An 18,094-nucleotide genomic window follows, 5' to 3' on the forward strand; every position below is an offset into this window, starting at 1 on the left:
ATAGCTGTTTATTAGGACCCGAGCACAATTCGCAAAATGTGGACTTTTCTACAACCGCTCTGCCAATTTTTCTCAATAGCGGACCGGACGGATGAGAGTCACTCGACTTGATCCGATGCGTTTTATTTATATAAATGTAAGGGTCAGAGTGTTAAGAATTTGACACAAATGGCAAAGGAACCATTCGGCTTAGTGGACGGCGAAATTGAAACGGCGTGCATAGATTGGAACGAAAGTCTCTTAATAGTGAACAAAAGGGGAATAAGGCATCCGCAATATTTTTCATGCTTCGGATAGATTTGCAATTTGATGCAAAGGTTTTTATAGCTTTAAATTGAGTTATTTGTCAGCAAATAGCATTGACTAGAGTTAGATGTAGCAGAAAAGCTGATTATATTTTCTCTATAAAAGGGATTCGTATTTAAAGTTTAATTTGCTTTATGTTGTTTTTGGGGCAATCGATAGGGAACCAATTTCCAACCAGATGAAAGCGAACGATTAGTAAACCAGCCAGTTTTGCTGATATGGAACCCACGACAATTAATAAAGTACTCGAACAAAAAAGCTTTTATTCTTATGAAAATTATAACCAGTCGCTATTTCATGGTCTGCTGATGGTCTTTTTAATGTAGAAAATAATTCAAAGCACAGTTTTTTACTTAACTTTTAACTAGAAACAAAATTATTGCTACGAACAAAAATTTCCTCCACTGGAAAAAATTGGAAATTTGAGTTCAGCACAACCTAAAACAATCAAACAAAACGCCAACTCACTCTGCATATTTCTTATTAATTCAATTGAAAAATCTGCTTTAAATCCCACTTTAAAAAACTGTCTAGTTCTCGTAAACTCATCGAAAGTTTCCTGATTGTGGCGCTGACAATTCCAAAGAAACAAACTTTTAATTTGGACCAATTGTATCTGCGTTTACAGAATTAGTCCACTTAAGGGAACTTTTTATAATCCGTTTCTTTCACAGTTCGGAGGAGGAAATAAATCGAAATGTAAATATTATATTCCGCATTAGCGATGCAATTTTTATGAGTCGAATCGATATAAGTGTTTATTTTACTACCACTTTATTAAGCTTGAGCATAAATCATGTTTTATATCTCGCCACGTTTCTCCGACTGCGTATCTCAACCACGAGATGAATTTTAGTTATTCATTAGACTTGTTTAACATGGATCATCAAAGCCCGGATCCGAATTAATAAAACAACTTGAAAAAACGGAAAATACTCGAACTAATGGCTATTTACTATTCACGGTTCCATTCCAATAATCTGGAAAAAATCGGGCTCTCTCGCAGACTAGTACGGTTTTGTCTCTGGGAAAGATTTACTTTTTTATTTAGATAAAAGACTTAACCTCCGTATTTGTAGATCTCGCAGGAAAGTTTAGAGTTTGCGCTAAAGCTCTTTTATAAATATGGGTTTTAGCCTCCGTCGAAATTACCAATACGTATTGTGCGGCGCAAAATGCGATTTTGTTCTTTGAGCGGCATTTTTTCGTTCGACTCGATCCGAGTATTTTTAAAAATGGCATAGTGAAACGTTTCGTTCTTTGATTGAGCTCGTGATAAAAGAATTCTTGTTGTAAATTGCGTTTTATTTCGTCGTTCTAGGACACGATCAATCATCGCCGGGCTTGGTTATCTCGTGAACAAACACAGGTACATGCAAATCAGGTGGAAAAAGGGTTTCGCAATTTTTCTTAATAAAGGCAATTTTCCGGCTAAAGTAACTAAGATGAAGCGATGGTAAATAAACGCTCACATTGCGAGTAACGGTCGTCACCGTAGCCGGAAGTAATTGAGCGACTGAACTGGAAGTATGATAGCGTCTCTTTTCCGGCACGTTGACGAGTTGGACATGCCAAAAGCAAGAGATGGAAGTTAACGAAAGCCAATTCGAACATGTGCTGAAAGCAGGGGAAGTTGGAATATGAGTTGAAAACTTATCGAAAGTTGGATTTGCAAATAATTGTTTGCAGTTTTGGGGAACTATTAGTGTTATCTAAATCTTTAGGCCCCGAGACAAGCTTTTATGTCATCATCAAGTTTACAACTCGGTTTTATCACAACAATAATATTTCGCTCGCCTTTAAACTCGTACCCTTTTCTCTATTACACTACTATTACACGTTCCATGCATTTGCACTTTTATTTGCCCGGAAAAGTGCACTGTATGGGTGCCAGATGCCATCCTCTTAAATTTGAGAAGGGTCAAGGGAGAGCGTAGTTTACATGAACCGTCTGGTGAAAAGTGTTTCAAGTTGACTCGGAAAATTTTTGAAGAAAAGGAAATATTTCCACCATCAATCACATTTAAACTAGCATAAAATAAATCATGAAAAATTGATGGTATGTCGTACATAAATAAAAGTTGTAGAACTTGTTGACATAAGGTCCTTGTAGAATAAAACAACTTAAAGTCGATCGAAGAGGGATTTAGATAACGAAGATCACTTCAAAACCGGATATCTCCGGCGATTATCTGCGAGATAGATTAACCGGGCGACACAGTTTCCCTTCAAGAGGAAAAGACTCGTCACTCAAACCGAGTCTCTAATTTCTTTTATTTTTGAAGACAGTTCGCGATTGAATTAGGCAAACGTTCCATTTCTCGAGTCTACAACTCTGTTTTTTGATTTTAATAAAAATGTTATTGGACAAAAACTGATGTTTGATCTAGACGGGCATCAGCCAAACGTGCCAATAAAAGCTTACTTTCCGTATTTTAGAATATTGAAGTCGTGGAGATTCCTCAGATAAACGTTTTTTGTCCTTTTGTTTGCAACATTTCGGCGACGTGTTATAGATAATTTTCCGACGTCTGCTTTTGCTAGACTTTCTCCACATAACTGTCACCCAGGCTCGGCAAATTTATCAAAATTTTGGTACTTCATTAAGTCTGTCATCGGCATGCACGATAATTTTTCCGAATGTCATCACCCAAATGTTTGGCCTAAAATCGGCAAATCCCCTACATACTGTTTCATTTTAATCAATTGTGCACTTCCTGTGATCCAACAACACACAAAGCTTCAGTGAAACTGCGCTTTGCCGGGAAATATTTTTTCGCAAATTTATGAGTGCCGCTGTGACAAAAATGCTTAATTTTATGTACATAATGACGCCTAAAATGGCGTAGGAGCTGCATAACGATCGCCGTGTTCATTAACTGTAATCTCTGTAGGTTTCAATGAAGAACTGCTTCATTAAAAATTAAACGCACCGCTAAAATATTGTGATGTTTTAATTTAAAACCCAATTTGATTTAATTTATTTATTAGGGTAGTTATGTCGGTGATAATTTTGAGCAGAATGGTGCACTTGTGCATGTATATGGCGCTATTTTTTAAATCTCCTTTTATTGCCGGTGCACAAACACAAAAAAACTCACTTTAATCGCGTGTGGCAACGTGACTGAGCGCCAACACATGCAATTCGAGATGATTTATTTCCCTTTCCCGACATTTCTGAACTGAAAGAGCAAATATTGGGATGACACTATCCAAAAATTGAACGTTGAGGTAAAAATGCAAATTGTTCGGTAAACAAAAATTGCTTATCTGGAGTCATTTCAATATTGATTTCCCGGCGGCAAGTCGCCGTCTAATATTTTAGCCGAGATAAAAACCACCACGCTGAGGCTTTTTCCGATTCCGTTTAATCTTGACCCCACAAATTAATTTCGGCTTATCCCTCCAAATGCGAATTTATTTCGGCCAAAGCTAGTGTAAAAATTAATCTCTGACTCGGCAAAGGTAGCAGTTAGAGAAGTACGTCCGCGAACTGTGGTTATTACAAGGAGCGACTTTAAGTCACTGGAGGATAATAAAGGTTTAAAAGCTTCTTAAAACGTTTGAAGGCGTAACGGCATCTTCTAGAAGCATAACATTTCATTAGGTTAACTCGACTGTAAAAGCAAGGACGTCGCATCTCCAGCACCAATAACATCCCACAATTACCACAATAATGCGCGCCTTTCGTATTAACACTTCGCGAGACAAAGAACAAACATTAATTCAATTTCATATTCCGACACATTTCTGCATTCACTTACTCCTACGAGCAGGCACTTTGTCAACAACTACCAAAACGAACAAAATCTTACAATGAAATTCTATTAGCCTTCAACCGGAACAAGAAATATTTAATGCATAAATGTAATAAAATTCTTTCATTGCAGCACAATTAGCAAAGCAAATTAATTCACTTGGGAAACGCAAACCTCGGCTTTAAAATAAACAAAAAGATTTGTGATAGTATGTGTTGTTTAACAAGCACTTTGTTGGCATTTTATTGTAAAAAAACAAGATTTCAAGTTAGACCAACTGTTCAAGTCGCTCTTTTTCAACCAACTACAGAAAACGCAACAAAAATACTTGTGTGTTCTAATTGATAAAATTAATTTTGACAACTTTATAATTAGTAATTAACAAATTACAATTGTAAAGCTATTGACATTTTTTCATGTTACTTTTAGGCCACCCGTTGCTAAAAATAGAAACAAGGGTGAAGAACATAACAGCTAAATTTGCTTTTTTTACAAAGTACACACAAACCAATAATATTGACAATTCCGTGTTGATGTTGTTTTAATATCATTCCAAGGCTCCCAAAATTTATTGATTTTCTTACTACACGTAAAGATACTCTTAGAAAAATTCAAGACTAAACACTAAAATTAATTCACGGTGTTTTGACCGATAAAACTAATCCACGCCTCATTTTTTTAATCGTGAAAGAATGTATTAATAGTTTCTTATTCTTAAAAAAATAAACTTGACCCCTATTGACGTGGCAAAGCTAGCACTAAATTTTTAATCATCCTTAGCCCAGTAGCGCACACTTCGCGCAATTTCGAACAGAATGGATAAAATAATGTTTATTGTTTATTTAAAATCTCGTGCTCAGTTTGTTCTCCCAATAAGGTACTAAACGGTGGATCGATGCCCAAAATGATGAAAAATTGTTAATAGCAATAAAGTGTGAAATTGCGCCGAGAACTGATAGGATCTCGTAAAGCGAATGTAACTTATGCTTATAAAAATACCTAAATAAGCTCTAAAATCCAAATATGAGCGTGATAAAATATTACATGGTATGAACAATCCGACTGCTTTGAATTCATATTTATAGCTTCTATTCTCGGAGAAAATCAGCTCCTGCTGCACAGACAACTAAATACATTTTATTTGATTTGATTTGCATAACCTCAGCTAAAATCAGAGCGAAATCCTTCAGTTTCGTTTATAGAGGCCATAAAGCCGATGTCACCAAGTCAGGCATTAAAGCCGTAAAGTCTTGCTTTATCGTGGTCCTCCCTAAATAAACCATCGCTGCTTTAATTGCCAATACACCTTTCTAACTGTCATCGATTGTCGATAAATCGGATAATAAAACCGTCGGATTTTTATGAGCGTTCTTATTGATTCGAAGCATTGGCAATAATTAAACGGCTGCATCCGTGCTGTGTGGGGCGAAAGGGCAGCTGTGGACGGCACTGAGGCCAAAGTGTAATGTGGGTGTGAATTATCCTCGGGTTACTTGTTTGTGTACACTGCAGACATGGGCCTTTGTGTACCATCGAATGGTTTAAGTGGCCACACATTATAAATTGCACTGCGGAATCGAACGCGATATTAGCTCCCTCGGAAGTATACATTTTGCAGCTGCAGCGCGGATCCACTGAGCCGAGAAAGCAATTTTCAATACCGAATACTAAACAGCTCGATCGGAATGGCTTTCGGCAAGAAAATTTCAAGTGAATATGAGACTGGAGGGCTTAAAGCGACCAGAAAAAGACGAGCCTCGCGGCGGGACTTTGTTTCAATTAAATTAGCTCAGAAATGGAATAAAACTTTAAAATTCTTACGCCGTTAAGAAATAATTAACGTCATTCATTTTCAAACAATTCAAGCTTTCTGCAACATAACACGTGCTAACAAGCCATCCTGTATGTTTATTTCTACGAAGTAACTAGTAGTACGAGATAACGAAGAAAATTAATTAAAGAAAAGAAGTTACAAAATGTCTCGTTAGTTTACGTAAGTTTTTTTACTTCAGCTGTGTTTCCCTTGATTACAAAATCTGTTTAGGAGCTCCACTCTAGAATTAGATTGTTAAAACTGCGCACAATCTGCATCCCCGATCAAACCTACATACCTCCAACTATTTTCAAGTTTGATTGCAAAATCTAATACATGTTTGCTTAGTTTCCCCATTGATTATTGGTTTACACGGAGTTTGCCCCTATCTGTGTCTAGTATTCCGGTAATAGCAGCAAGAAAACTTTCAGTTTCAGAAATTTCGGCAAGATTTAAAACCGTTCAATGTAAATGCAGATTCAGCTTTAATAAACGAAATGAAAGTATCACGACTGAACCTGCTCTTTGACATAAAAGAACAGTCCCAGTGAGTTAGCAATTTAGTGCTAGATAGCGACATTTTAGTAACATCAGATAAGCGAAATGCGTGAAAGAAGATTTCTCTCTGCCACACAATCTCCGAAAACTCGCTTTATCCGAAGCACTTGTAAAACTTAATTTTAGTTACTTCGGTGAATAGTTGAGCGATGATCGATCAGATTTTAATTAATCATCGGCGCAATTAGAGGGTAATAAATTTCCCGCAAAAAATCGTATTTGCGCTTGGTTTTTCTCAATTTTGATTAAGTTAAAACAACTTGTGCTGGAAGAACTTTCCGAGTTTCGTACGAGCGATAAATTTTCAACTTACAAGAGACACAAAATGTAATGAAAACTCACAAGCTTATTTATTTTCCATAAATTCGGATTATGTGCGTATTAAATTGAATTGTTGGTTTTATATCGCTTTCTCGGTAGACCTGCTAACAATAATATTCAAAGCACCGAGTAATCTTTACGGGATTTGGCTTAATTGGGGGAAATCAATTTTTGTTTGATGTGTGAGTTCAGGAGTCAAGAAGCGTGCGTTTTTAATTGGGCGAATAAACCAAATCGTTCTCGAATTGTGTTAAACACTTGTTCTTTTATTTATTAATTAATTTGGTTAAACTGCGTCCCTTTTCCCGATCAATTATTGAATAAACATGGCTCTCGTAAATTCGCGTTGTGATTTATCCGTTTGTACTGGGAATATTTCATTTTAATTTTTCGAGTTTGTCCCGATGAATGAATTCGATAAAACGGCCTCTTTTATATTAGAGCTGCAAATCAGGCTTGCATGGTCCGGTCGGACCAGCCATTTCGTGAGTTAAATGGCTAAACGATTCGGAATAATTCAGCCGAATCTCAGATTCGGGGCAAACTAAACTGAAACTGAAATCTAAATCCTTATTCAACCGACGAAGTTAAACTGTCTCATTTGTATGTAATCCTGATGTAGAGCTAATGAGCAAATTTCAACTTCGAACATTATGCACTCTCTTCATTTGAATACATAATTTTTCAACTTCAATTTGCCTGATTGCGGTTAGGTGAGTCGGCTAATTTTAAGACAAAATCGCGCCCCGATTTGGCCAATCAAGCTCGATCTGATTACTCGCATGCTCTGGCGGGCCGTAAATCCCCGAAATTTACACACTTTTAAAACCGACGAGACTGTAATTAATTAAAGCGGTTTTTCGAAATCGATTTTTCCGAAAGTGAATTTCGGAAGTTTCGCCAGCCCTTAAATTTTCATTGCCCTCGCTGTGCTGGAACAAAGCCAATATTTTACGAGGACCGAATAAAGAAAACTAAGCAAATCGCGAAGCAATAAAATGATAAGAAGGCGAAATATTAATCTCGAATTTACCCCCACTGGTTCTAATTTATTATCCTTTGAAAAATCCGGAATGTGATTTCTTCAAAAAATTGAGAAACTTATTTCCTTACCCAAGCGCCAAAACAAACAAAAGTGAAACAGATTCAATTTCACCCAAGCCCAATGTAATGAAATAAAACGAAAGCCCACTGTTTCCGCATGGTTTCAGCGAGCTTTTGCATAATACAGAAACAACACGAAATCGTTTGGTTTAATATTTACGCTCGATTTTAGATTCTTGGCCGCTGCTCTAATGTCTGATAAAGCCCCGGCGAGATAAAAACTCGCACTGTCCTCGCTAGTTACGAAAACTTCTTCGATTTAAAGTTTAGATGGTGCGAACAGTAGGAGGAGCTCTCCTAGAGCAAACTTCCAAAATGAGAAAAGGTTACCGTAAAATATCACCCGATATAGAATATAGTTAACCTTACTGAAAGAGATCAATTTGTTAAAGTCTCGTACAACTTCCATAACCGAAACAATTTTTTACCGAAAATGAGTTTGGAAGAATCAATCACAAGTAAATAAGAGGGTCTTAACCGAACTCCACTTTTATTTTCCCATAAACTCAACAATGAGATTCGGAAATAAGACGTAAAACAGCAACCAAATTTATGCAGAGACAGTGAACAGTTTTGGAACGATTTATTTCATTTGGATGTGCGGTATCACTCATTTTTGTTTAATATTCAATAGTAAAATCAACTCCGTGACTATTTAACGTTTAACTGATTCAAAGTTAAGCTCTTGAAACTTTTTTATTGCCCAACAAAAAGTTTATAAATTACTTTTGAGACTTTTCGAAAAGTGTAAACTTACAAACAGTTAATAGGTGGTGCAATTTTTCGTCAATTCATTTCAGATAATTACCATTTATTTTTATTATTCAAAGCGACCAGTTTCCATTTTCTATTATTACTAGAGAATAGGCACCTCACTGATGCGTTTTTAAGTAAGAACCGATAAATTATTAAAACAAAAAAAAGTGTTTGGGTTCGTCAAGGTGTCGTGATACCAACAATGGCCCAAAAGGGGCGCTTGCCCCATTAGCGGGCGATTAGGTGATGGAAATCAGATCGGACGCGTGTCCCCCCTTGTTGGTAGTTAGTACGTCGCCCGGCCCAATTTGGCTTAAATTAATTACGAAATTGAACGTGTGTGCGTATAGTAGCCCATTAATTCGTCGGATTAGCTTGTAACGATTGCGAGGTCTAATCATGCCGGGGCTTCCCATCGATCCATTCGTCGTCGTCCAAAAATACCTCGAAATGAACAAGATAAGCGTGACATTAAATTAAGTGGAGAATTTAATATTCATCGCGAGTCCGGGAGTGTAACAATCCCGCCAGTTATGTTAGTGATGTTTAATTAAGTTTCATAAGCGCGGGTCAAGAAATCCACTCCTGGAAGGACTTAAACGCACCCACTTTGTGTTCGTCTCGGAAACTTTGCCGGCATTTACATGAACTACCAATTTACTCGTCAACCGCCGAACAAAGCCATTTGTTAAATCGCGGCATTAGCCTCACCTGAACACAAATTCTCACGTCCTCGACGGTTTAATTTATTTGTTTCGAATTTTTGGCCAAGTTTGGCAAATCGGCGATAAATCGCAACGGGATAATTAACATAAGGTCGCTTTAAAATTAACCAACCGCAATGGAAACTCGCGTTACCGCTCCTGAACGTCTTAATTGTTACAATTAACCGTCGCTTCACCATGAATAACCGTCACCACACTGATACCATCATCGGGAAGTTGTTAATATGGATATGGCGCGCTGTGCGATTTAGTTAATTTTGCGCCTGTTTCAGAGGCGGTTTCTACAACCGTTGCTAAATTAAAGCCATATTACGGCCTGACACAATTAACTAAATTTGTTTAGCTGTTTATTTCACCCTGGACGTTCTTATAGCTTCATTTGCGCGTTTTTACTGCGAAAGTGCTGATTACGATACAATTTCCCGCTTGCTTTTTTACTAAATCGTGATCTGATTCTACTTAATATTCTCAGCCCTTATCAACATAATCCTCAAAGTTAACTAATCTCATTATGAAATTTACAAGGTTAAAATTACCCTTTCAGGTTTAATAAGAGAGTTTACTGGCAAACCATCGCTACTTTGACTTACAAATTTGTTTAAAATAAATATCAATATCGACGGCTTAATGAGGTTATGTCTAGACTCGAGTTATTTCAATTACCTCCATCGATACGTCGACGAACGCCGACCGAAACATTATGATTTAGCACCGAACAAACTTTGGGCAAAATTGGTGGATGCGCCGGGTCACAAAAATTAAAACTATTCAAAATAATTTGTACACGTGCATAAAAATTAAATTTTATGTACAAATAGTCAAAAACCGCTTAACCACTTCACGATTTATAAAAAAAAATTATTCAAAAATGTAACTAAAAACTTAATTTTTATTTTTTTGTATATGCTATCAGACGAAACACGTACCTCAACAACTGAATAAAAACTAGTTTTATGTACAAGTAGACCCTAAAATTTATCATTATTTAAATTTCAAAATGGATCAAATTCATCCAAAATTAATAAATACCAAAAAAATTCAACAACCAAAACACTTTTTTCTCTGTCCTTACGTTATAATAATCATTGTACAATAAATTTTTAAATGATTCACATCTAGTAAACTTGTGTAAAAAAAATTTGTGCCGCTCTGCACAACTGAATTCTCTGCCAATAAATGTAAAAACTGTCAGTTGTAAAATTTTCACATTGTTAATTAATTAAATTAGTTAAAATGCAACTAAATTGTTACACTGTACAAGAAAACACTTTAACTGTCTCCGACTTGGAGACTTAATAAATGGAGAATGGTAATATTCGGTGTCTAAATGTCTGTCGTTAATTCTATAAAGTGGCATTTCTGATTTTACATAAGAAATTCACAAACGGCTAGATAAGAATCATTTAAAAACACATTGTACACTTTAGAAGAATTTAGCGCTAAAGTAACTATGGATTTTTGTTCACTAATAAAAATTAGAAATGTTATTAAACAATAGTAGTTTACGTTATAATACATTAAAATTTTCTTTTCCTCGGCAAGCTTCGTTAAACATTTACGACCAGAGAAAAAAACACTGATTTTGCAACGCATTGGGTACATGTGTATTCAGATAAGATGAACGAATAAATTATTATTATTATTATTATTATCACTATTATTATTATTATTATTATTATTATTATTATTATTATTATTATTATTATTATTATTATTATTATTATTATTATTATTATTATTATTATTATTATTATTATTATTATTATTATTATTATTATGTTTTGCAATTATGCCTAATATTCCAAAAATTAGATGAAACATTTTTTCTACTTTCTATTTTTGTTATTTGTTTTTGTTTAGGTAAACTATCAAAACCTGTTCAAACTATTTGCTCTTAATTTTGATAATTATTTCAACTTAATCAATGATTTGATGCTGTTGACAGATAATACACTAAATTACAGTGATGACTGATAACATCCAGCCCAGCACTGCCAATATAACTCCTAAAAACTTATTAAAATTTTTGATTTAAAAATGGTGGATGCGCCAGTACTACAAATGTGGTACTTTTGTATTAACTTAGTAGTATTATTAGCTACAGAATAGAAGAACATCTGCAACAATTTAAGCAAAAGTTATGCTATGGGTTAACTCTAGAAAAAAAATTACAATTACTTAAGGTCCAAATTATCAAGTCAAAACTTTCGTCTTTACACTAGCGTCAAACTAACTCCATTCTGTAACGTAATATAAGGTTAAAACAAAGTATTTCTTCCACTTTAATATTCCTTAATGTGTGTTTACATAATCCACTATAAGGTGGTTAAATTTTTGAATCAGACGTGGATTTTTTAAGTAGCAAAGCGAGTGCAGGTGAGCTGTGGGCCCTTGCAAATTTTGCGTTTTTCCGCCTTGCCAATGCCGTAAAGAGAATAAAAATCGTGAAAGCTCGCGTTATACGGCATCGCATTTCCGCACTCGGTTTTATGGGGTGTGCTTTCGAGTAGTAATGTCGAGGCGAAATTGACACCGTAACCCTGAAGAGACCCCTATCGATGGTGGGCTTATTTCATTAGATTAGTCGTGATAAGAACCCTAGGAAATACAATGCGAAAGTTGCGCCTCTCTCTCGTCCAAAACACTTGTCTGCTATACATAGAGATCACTCCACTTAAGTGTGTCTCTTCCGTCCTTCTCTGCTTAATTTTTATTAATGCCGCCGTAAAAAAGACAAACGAGCTCGCTTTTTCCGGAGAAGTTTTGATTTAAGATACGTTTCGCAAAGAGCGCACTGATTTTTCCACTTGCTACAGGTGCAAAAATTTGAATCAATTTCCCCGTCTTGTTTTTTCAATTATCCTGGGGCTTATCCTTGTCCAATTAGTTTTATTAAGTCGAGTCGCAATTTGACGGCAAAGGAATAAAGTAACACCGAAATAATTTTTCTCGGGTCATTTATAGAAAGATTTGTAACGTGCTGTCGTGCCTGAGCTTTTTATCTCCCACTTTAAGGTACCCGCTTTGCTAAATATCTTTATAAGTCTCTGAGTTGGAAAATCGTTCCAATTGAAAATTTATTGTTAAAATCAGTCGTTCTTAAAGAATTTCACTTTGAAAAGACTTTCATCCGACTTTTCTCGCAAAACAGGAGCTTTAATTACAGACTGTCTCTCGAAACTGATATTTTCAACAAGCATTATTTATGGCACCGTTTGGAGCACTACGTAATTCTTCATTTTCGTTTAAAATCACACAAAACGCCAAACTTTCCAGCCGCAGCTCTTTACAAACGGAATAATTTTAATTAGAACCTCATCTACGTAATGAGCATCTCGTACCTATTATACTTTTGTGGTATTTTTCAAGAACGCCCGCCACTTCTAATTAAAATTTAGTCACGTACACAAATTATTTTAATATGACGCGGGATCCTCACAGATACGCGCAATTATTAATGAGGCCTTTAAGACATTTGTGGCTCTTGAATGGAATTTGTACTCAATTCAAGCAACGGCATTCCGGGAATTGTTAGTTAAATTCCGGTCATTGTTAAATGTTGTGGCCCAATATAACACAGCACAAATTTAAATTGTAAGCTGTCTTAAAACGCACAACTGAAAAAAGGTTTAATCCTGATATCAATCACGGGATTGCAGTAATTTTCACAAAAGTTAACTCGTTAATTAAATGTCAGGTCAGACAGAGCTGACAAAAGCATTCATCTGAAAAAGCTTAGATTAAATTCTGTGCATTGTTAAATGCTATTACAAACTCAATACACGATAATCTATTTTTAAAGCTAACCTCGCCTCGAATCGACGAAAAAGTACAAAGAAACGTTAAAATTGTTAACTGTAACATTGTTACATACAGCACCACGTTATGTATAAATAGCGACAGTATTAATTTTGACTGCCGAGAGCTTTTTATTACAGCGAAATTAATTGTAAAAGTTTCCTGTTTAAAGTGTAATCCTAGATTAAATTTTGTGCACTGTTGAATGCGATTGCAACCAAGTTCGATATTTCATTATAAAACTTAATTTTGGTGTTTTATTTTTAAAACGGTTTAGTCTGACTGTATTTGGTGGGCTTTGCACTCGACTAAATAAAGATAAACTACGTATAAAGTCAGTAGTGAGCCCACAATACACATGTTTTATGCAAATGCGGTCATAATACACGAATCCGTCCCTCGGCAGAATTTGCATCGCATTTTTCGGATCCGTAATAAATTTCCTTCAAATCCAGCCGTAATAATTTCGGTTTAATTCCGCGGCACGTCTTGAGAAAAATTAAAAGAAAAAACCTAGGAAATCACTCGAGGAGACATCGCACTGGAGATAAGAATTTTATTCCAGGCCACTTCTAGACGTTACTAACAAATTTTATGACCCTATTAAATAAACGGGACAATTTCTGCATCTCGCTTGAAAAATTTATTCGTCTAATCCCGGCCTTATACTTCATTTAATTAACTTAATCACCCTTATTTGAATGTCGAGTTTTTGTCACATAAATTTTCGCTTTTGATATTTTTACGCGAAAAAACTTGGAGTCTACAACATGTGGAATTCTCGAAAGATTTTATTGGAAATTCAATATTGAAAATGTGCGTTCGAGCGTTTCAGGTATTTTTCCGACCAAAAAATCATACGGGATATTAACATAAATTTATTAAATTCGGGGGGTTTCTCAAGGAACAATTACAAGATTCGGCCACGTTTGTTATCTGACCTTTCTGCGGGAAATTCCTAACGCGCTCAAGTTGCTTTGTCTGTTTTTGGCCACCATCAATCAAAGTCTGGTCGGTTAATTGACTAGACTTGCCGTAATTAATTTTAAAAAGTAAATAGCGGCTATCTCTGAATCGTGCAACTTGAATTTTTAATTAACAAACCACGTAAATAGTTGTGAAACTTTTATCCCTTGAAATTATCCCCGATTAGGCGAACAAAAATCACTTAATAGTGTTTTCTTTTTCAGAGCCTTTTTAAGGATTCTGTGTGTTTGCTGTCCTCGGCAAATAAGACGCCGATATCAACCAGCTTTCCGAAGCAAACCAAGTCAGGTAAAAAACACTTTTGAGACTCCAAAATCCCACTGGACTTAAACCTCAAAAAATATAAAAGTTCTTTCAGTAAGCCACTTACAACTAACACTCCTCCATGATATGATATAATTAGTTTTTTTATGTTTCTTTTTTTTCAGCTAAGGCTTCCGTTTACAAGAACCGTTTTAGAACAGATTTAACTCGTTTTATTTTTAGGAGTAAGCTATTTAGAGCATCGAATCTAGTTATTTTTTAAAAATTGGCGGATTTGTGCGTCGTAAGTAAAGGTCTAGACAGAGTTAGCACCTTGTTTGCATTTTGACGATAGTTTTCCTTCGAACTGCAACAACTCAAGTGCATGCTCGACTCTTTCCGTAGAACAAATCGATCGGAAAACCACAACCGAATGGAAATTTTAAAAATCATTTAACGCTGCGAGCCGCTGATTGATGACTGTAATTGTTGCAGAGGTTCTCATCGCAGCGCTATTACTCTTCGTACTCGCTCCGCCATAACTCCTGCGAGCAGACATACATTTAGCACACAGCCCCGCCTCGGCCTTCCATGGAGATCGCCCCCAACTTACCCTTTGCCCGATCGACGTCACTTTTCTATTTTTAAATGAGATAACATTGACCATCCATCCAAATTCTCCTTCTTTCCTTAGGCCTCCAGGCGTGTGTGCTCAAGGTATGTGGACTTTCAATCAACTCGAGCGGAGTATTGGACTGGCTATTTTTTCGGAACGCTAATATTTTTATTCGCTTGGAGAGACTCCGACGGCGGATGCGGAGCGTAACAATGCACTTATAATTAACCAGGAGCTGCAAGGTGCTCCCGGATTTCCATCAAGATTTCCAATTTCGTCCGATAAATTTTTCAGCTGGATAAGTGCAGATAGCACTTTCTCATTTCTGGTCGCATTGAAGCAAGGATCGATCTTTAGCGGCAATTTCATGCATGCTCCATCAATAATAAACAGGAATTCTTCGCGAGATTCTCCCGACCAGTCCAATACCACTGCTGCGAGCTTATGTGTAACGTCTCGCACTAAGTGTTTTCTCAGATTTTCTCAAACACTGCTTCTTGCACAAAATTGTCGCCGTTACACGTCGTCGTTGTGTTCATTGTTTTTGCAAACTGTATTCAAATTAGATTGCGAAGAAATGAGTTTTTTTGCAACCAATTAAAAGGAGCAGAGTAAAGTTTTAAGTGTGATTTAATTAGAAAGTTTCCTTCCCATCGAGGAGTTAATAACGCATTTCGATACTAACAAAACTTGAAATTATTTCATTCAATTTTCTCCTTAATGAAAAACGGAGTTGGATAATCTTGTTCCAAAGCCCGTGCAGTTGGAAATCCAGATGCGGTTCAGGTTTCTGGTTTTGTTTACTGTCTTAGGCCAACGAGTCAACATTTATTCGCGCCACCATCAAGAAAAATATTGTAATAAAACGTCTATTATTCGATGTCACCCACATTATTACCCCACAAATCTGTCTCTCTGTTGTGTAAAATTGAGCTAATGGTGTGTTTACATTCTGGTAGTTTGATGTGAATAGTGTTGACAAGAATCTAGTCCGCATGCAGTACCCGAATATATTAAATGTGCCTGTTAGGAACACTCGAAGATAACACACATCTAGCAATCTACCAACGTTTACTTTCACGATATTTCACCAAGCATCCAGAGAAGTCATTCAAAACTTTGGAACCGGCTTTTGACCAATTTTTTGAAAAAAAAAATAAAAAGACAAAGAATTAAACAGTTACTTTAAACAGTTAATGTTACTGATATTTTTACTGAAGAGCAATTTTACAGACATTCAATCATGGACTCAAAACAACTAAACTAGACAAAATAATACAATACTATACAATATAAGATTTTTAATTATCCCTATCACAAAACTGTGTTTTTGGAGCGAAGCTGTACTTACTAATGTTTGAAATTTTATAACAGCATTCCCAGTCATATTAAACAACTAAATTTACACTGTTTCAAAAAAAAATAGTTAAACCAAAAATTAGTCAATGCGGAACTATATTGTTTCAACGACTTTGGTATCAATATATTTTTGTAATTCAAATTTGTATACTCTTTGACTTGTATCACACTTTAATGCACATATGTCACTGATATAAAAATAAATTATTATTATTATTATTATTATTATTATTATTATTATTATTATTATTATTATTATTATAATTATAATTATTATTATTATTATAATTATAATTATAATTATTATTATTATTATTATTATTATTATTATTATTATTATTATTATTAATTAGTATGAAAATTTCAAGCTTTTCAGTGAGTCAGTCAGGACGTGGTTTTGAGCTTTTAGTGAAATATTTTCACTTTTAATAAAATTATTCCATAATTTAGCGCTCACTGTGAAATCCAAATGGGTTGGATGGCCAGTGAAATCGATAACTCCGATAACATTGTCGGGGGAATTCCCGGCAAGCCGTTGTGAGGCAGCACTGATAGTTATCTAGTTACGAATTTTTAAATTGTCTTCAGGCGAGAGTACAGGTCGGATTATGGCCGCCAACAAAAAATAAGTTAAAAAGTTTCATTTTTTGAATGACTTTGTAAATATCCGTCTTTCTGGATGCTTAAATTTTTTGTCCAACGTAAGCCTAATTGCTCGGTGGCGCCATAGGTGTACATGGGTAAAAAAGCAAGGGGATGTTGTTTATCGGTGAAATCCCGAAGTTTGCAGCGTACCCTTAATTGCTTCAGAGACTCGTCGCGTCATGAAAATCCGTAGAATCATATCGAATTTTGTTTTTAGCGAGCAGCAAATAAGTAAATAAATTACGAACCATCCCCCGTTCTATTTTCGTCCGTATTAAAACGGCCCTGGATGATGCGGTAATCCGATAGGGCTTTAGCGTCTGCGATATATTTTCTTTTATCTCCCGCCGTCAACAATCCGAGCAACTAGGCTTGCAACTATGTGTCTATCTATTCCTTACAATTCAGCACACCCATATTTTATTTATGTGCGGGTCGCTGACACCCATTCATCAAGAAAAGTGTCAGGGGCCCTTTGGCCATTTCTCCCAATGTCCATTGACTCGACTGCATTCTTTCAGTATTTTAACTCCCATGTGGTCGAGAGCGCCCCAAATAGCGTGACTTACTCTTCAGTGGGCCAACATGAACTTTACCCGTTGTGACGCCACGTCCGGACGAGACATCCGACACCTAATTTATCGACTGGAAGTCCTGGATCGCCCACACACAGAGTGATCCATTCGTGCTCACCTTCCCCTAGCACCTTAAGGATGGCATAAAATCGGAGGAAAACAATCACTGTGGTTTCGTCATTTTCAGTATAAGTGTGACGTTCTTTCGAATTCTGTTGCTGATCTCGATGGATCTGACTGCTTCAGACACTTAATGTTAAGATAGGGGGAAATGTGCGCTTTTAGATATTTTTAAAAAGTTGTATAACAAAATTAGGAATAAATGTCTGTTTTTACCCACAAAGCACCCGCTTTTTTCGGTTGGGGTGCGGAATAATAGAATCGTAATGGAAATAGCGGCAAAACACTCATCAATTATTTTTAATGAACACAAATTCCAGCAAAATTCATGTTTTACTGCGTTAATAAACTGACAATAAATTATTTCTTAAATTGATTTTAAAATTGTAATTTTAATGAAAAGGACAAAC

The 18,094-nt window shown here is 35.8% G+C and overlaps 1 protein-coding gene across 5 annotated transcripts in view; it reads left to right on the plus strand.

The window, feature by feature from the left end:
- Positions 1–17,665, plus strand: part of Dop1R2 (Dopamine 1-like receptor 2) — a 34,619-nt gene extending 16,954 nt beyond the window's left edge. For 2 of the 5 annotated variants that reach the window (XM_015984098.2, XM_008202871.3), the window contains exons 3-4: positions 14,330–14,414; positions 17,511–17,665. In XM_015984098.2, coding sequence (XP_015839584.1) covers positions 14,330–14,414; positions 17,511–17,594 — 169 coding nt within the window. In that variant the 3' untranslated portion in view covers positions 17,595–17,665. Of the gene's footprint in view, positions 1–14,329; positions 14,415–14,554; positions 14,674–14,864; positions 15,087–17,510 lie in introns of those variants that run through there. The other 3 variants (XR_010333653.1, XR_001575537.2, NM_001293574.1) reach the window with 3 other exon arrangements.
- Positions 17,666–18,094: the final 429 nt, after the last annotated feature.

This window comes from Tribolium castaneum, chromosome 4 (genome assembly GCF_031307605.1).
Source record: "Tribolium castaneum strain GA2 chromosome 4, icTriCast1.1, whole genome shotgun sequence".
NCBI lineage: Eukaryota > Metazoa > Arthropoda > Insecta > Coleoptera > Tenebrionidae > Tribolium > Tribolium castaneum.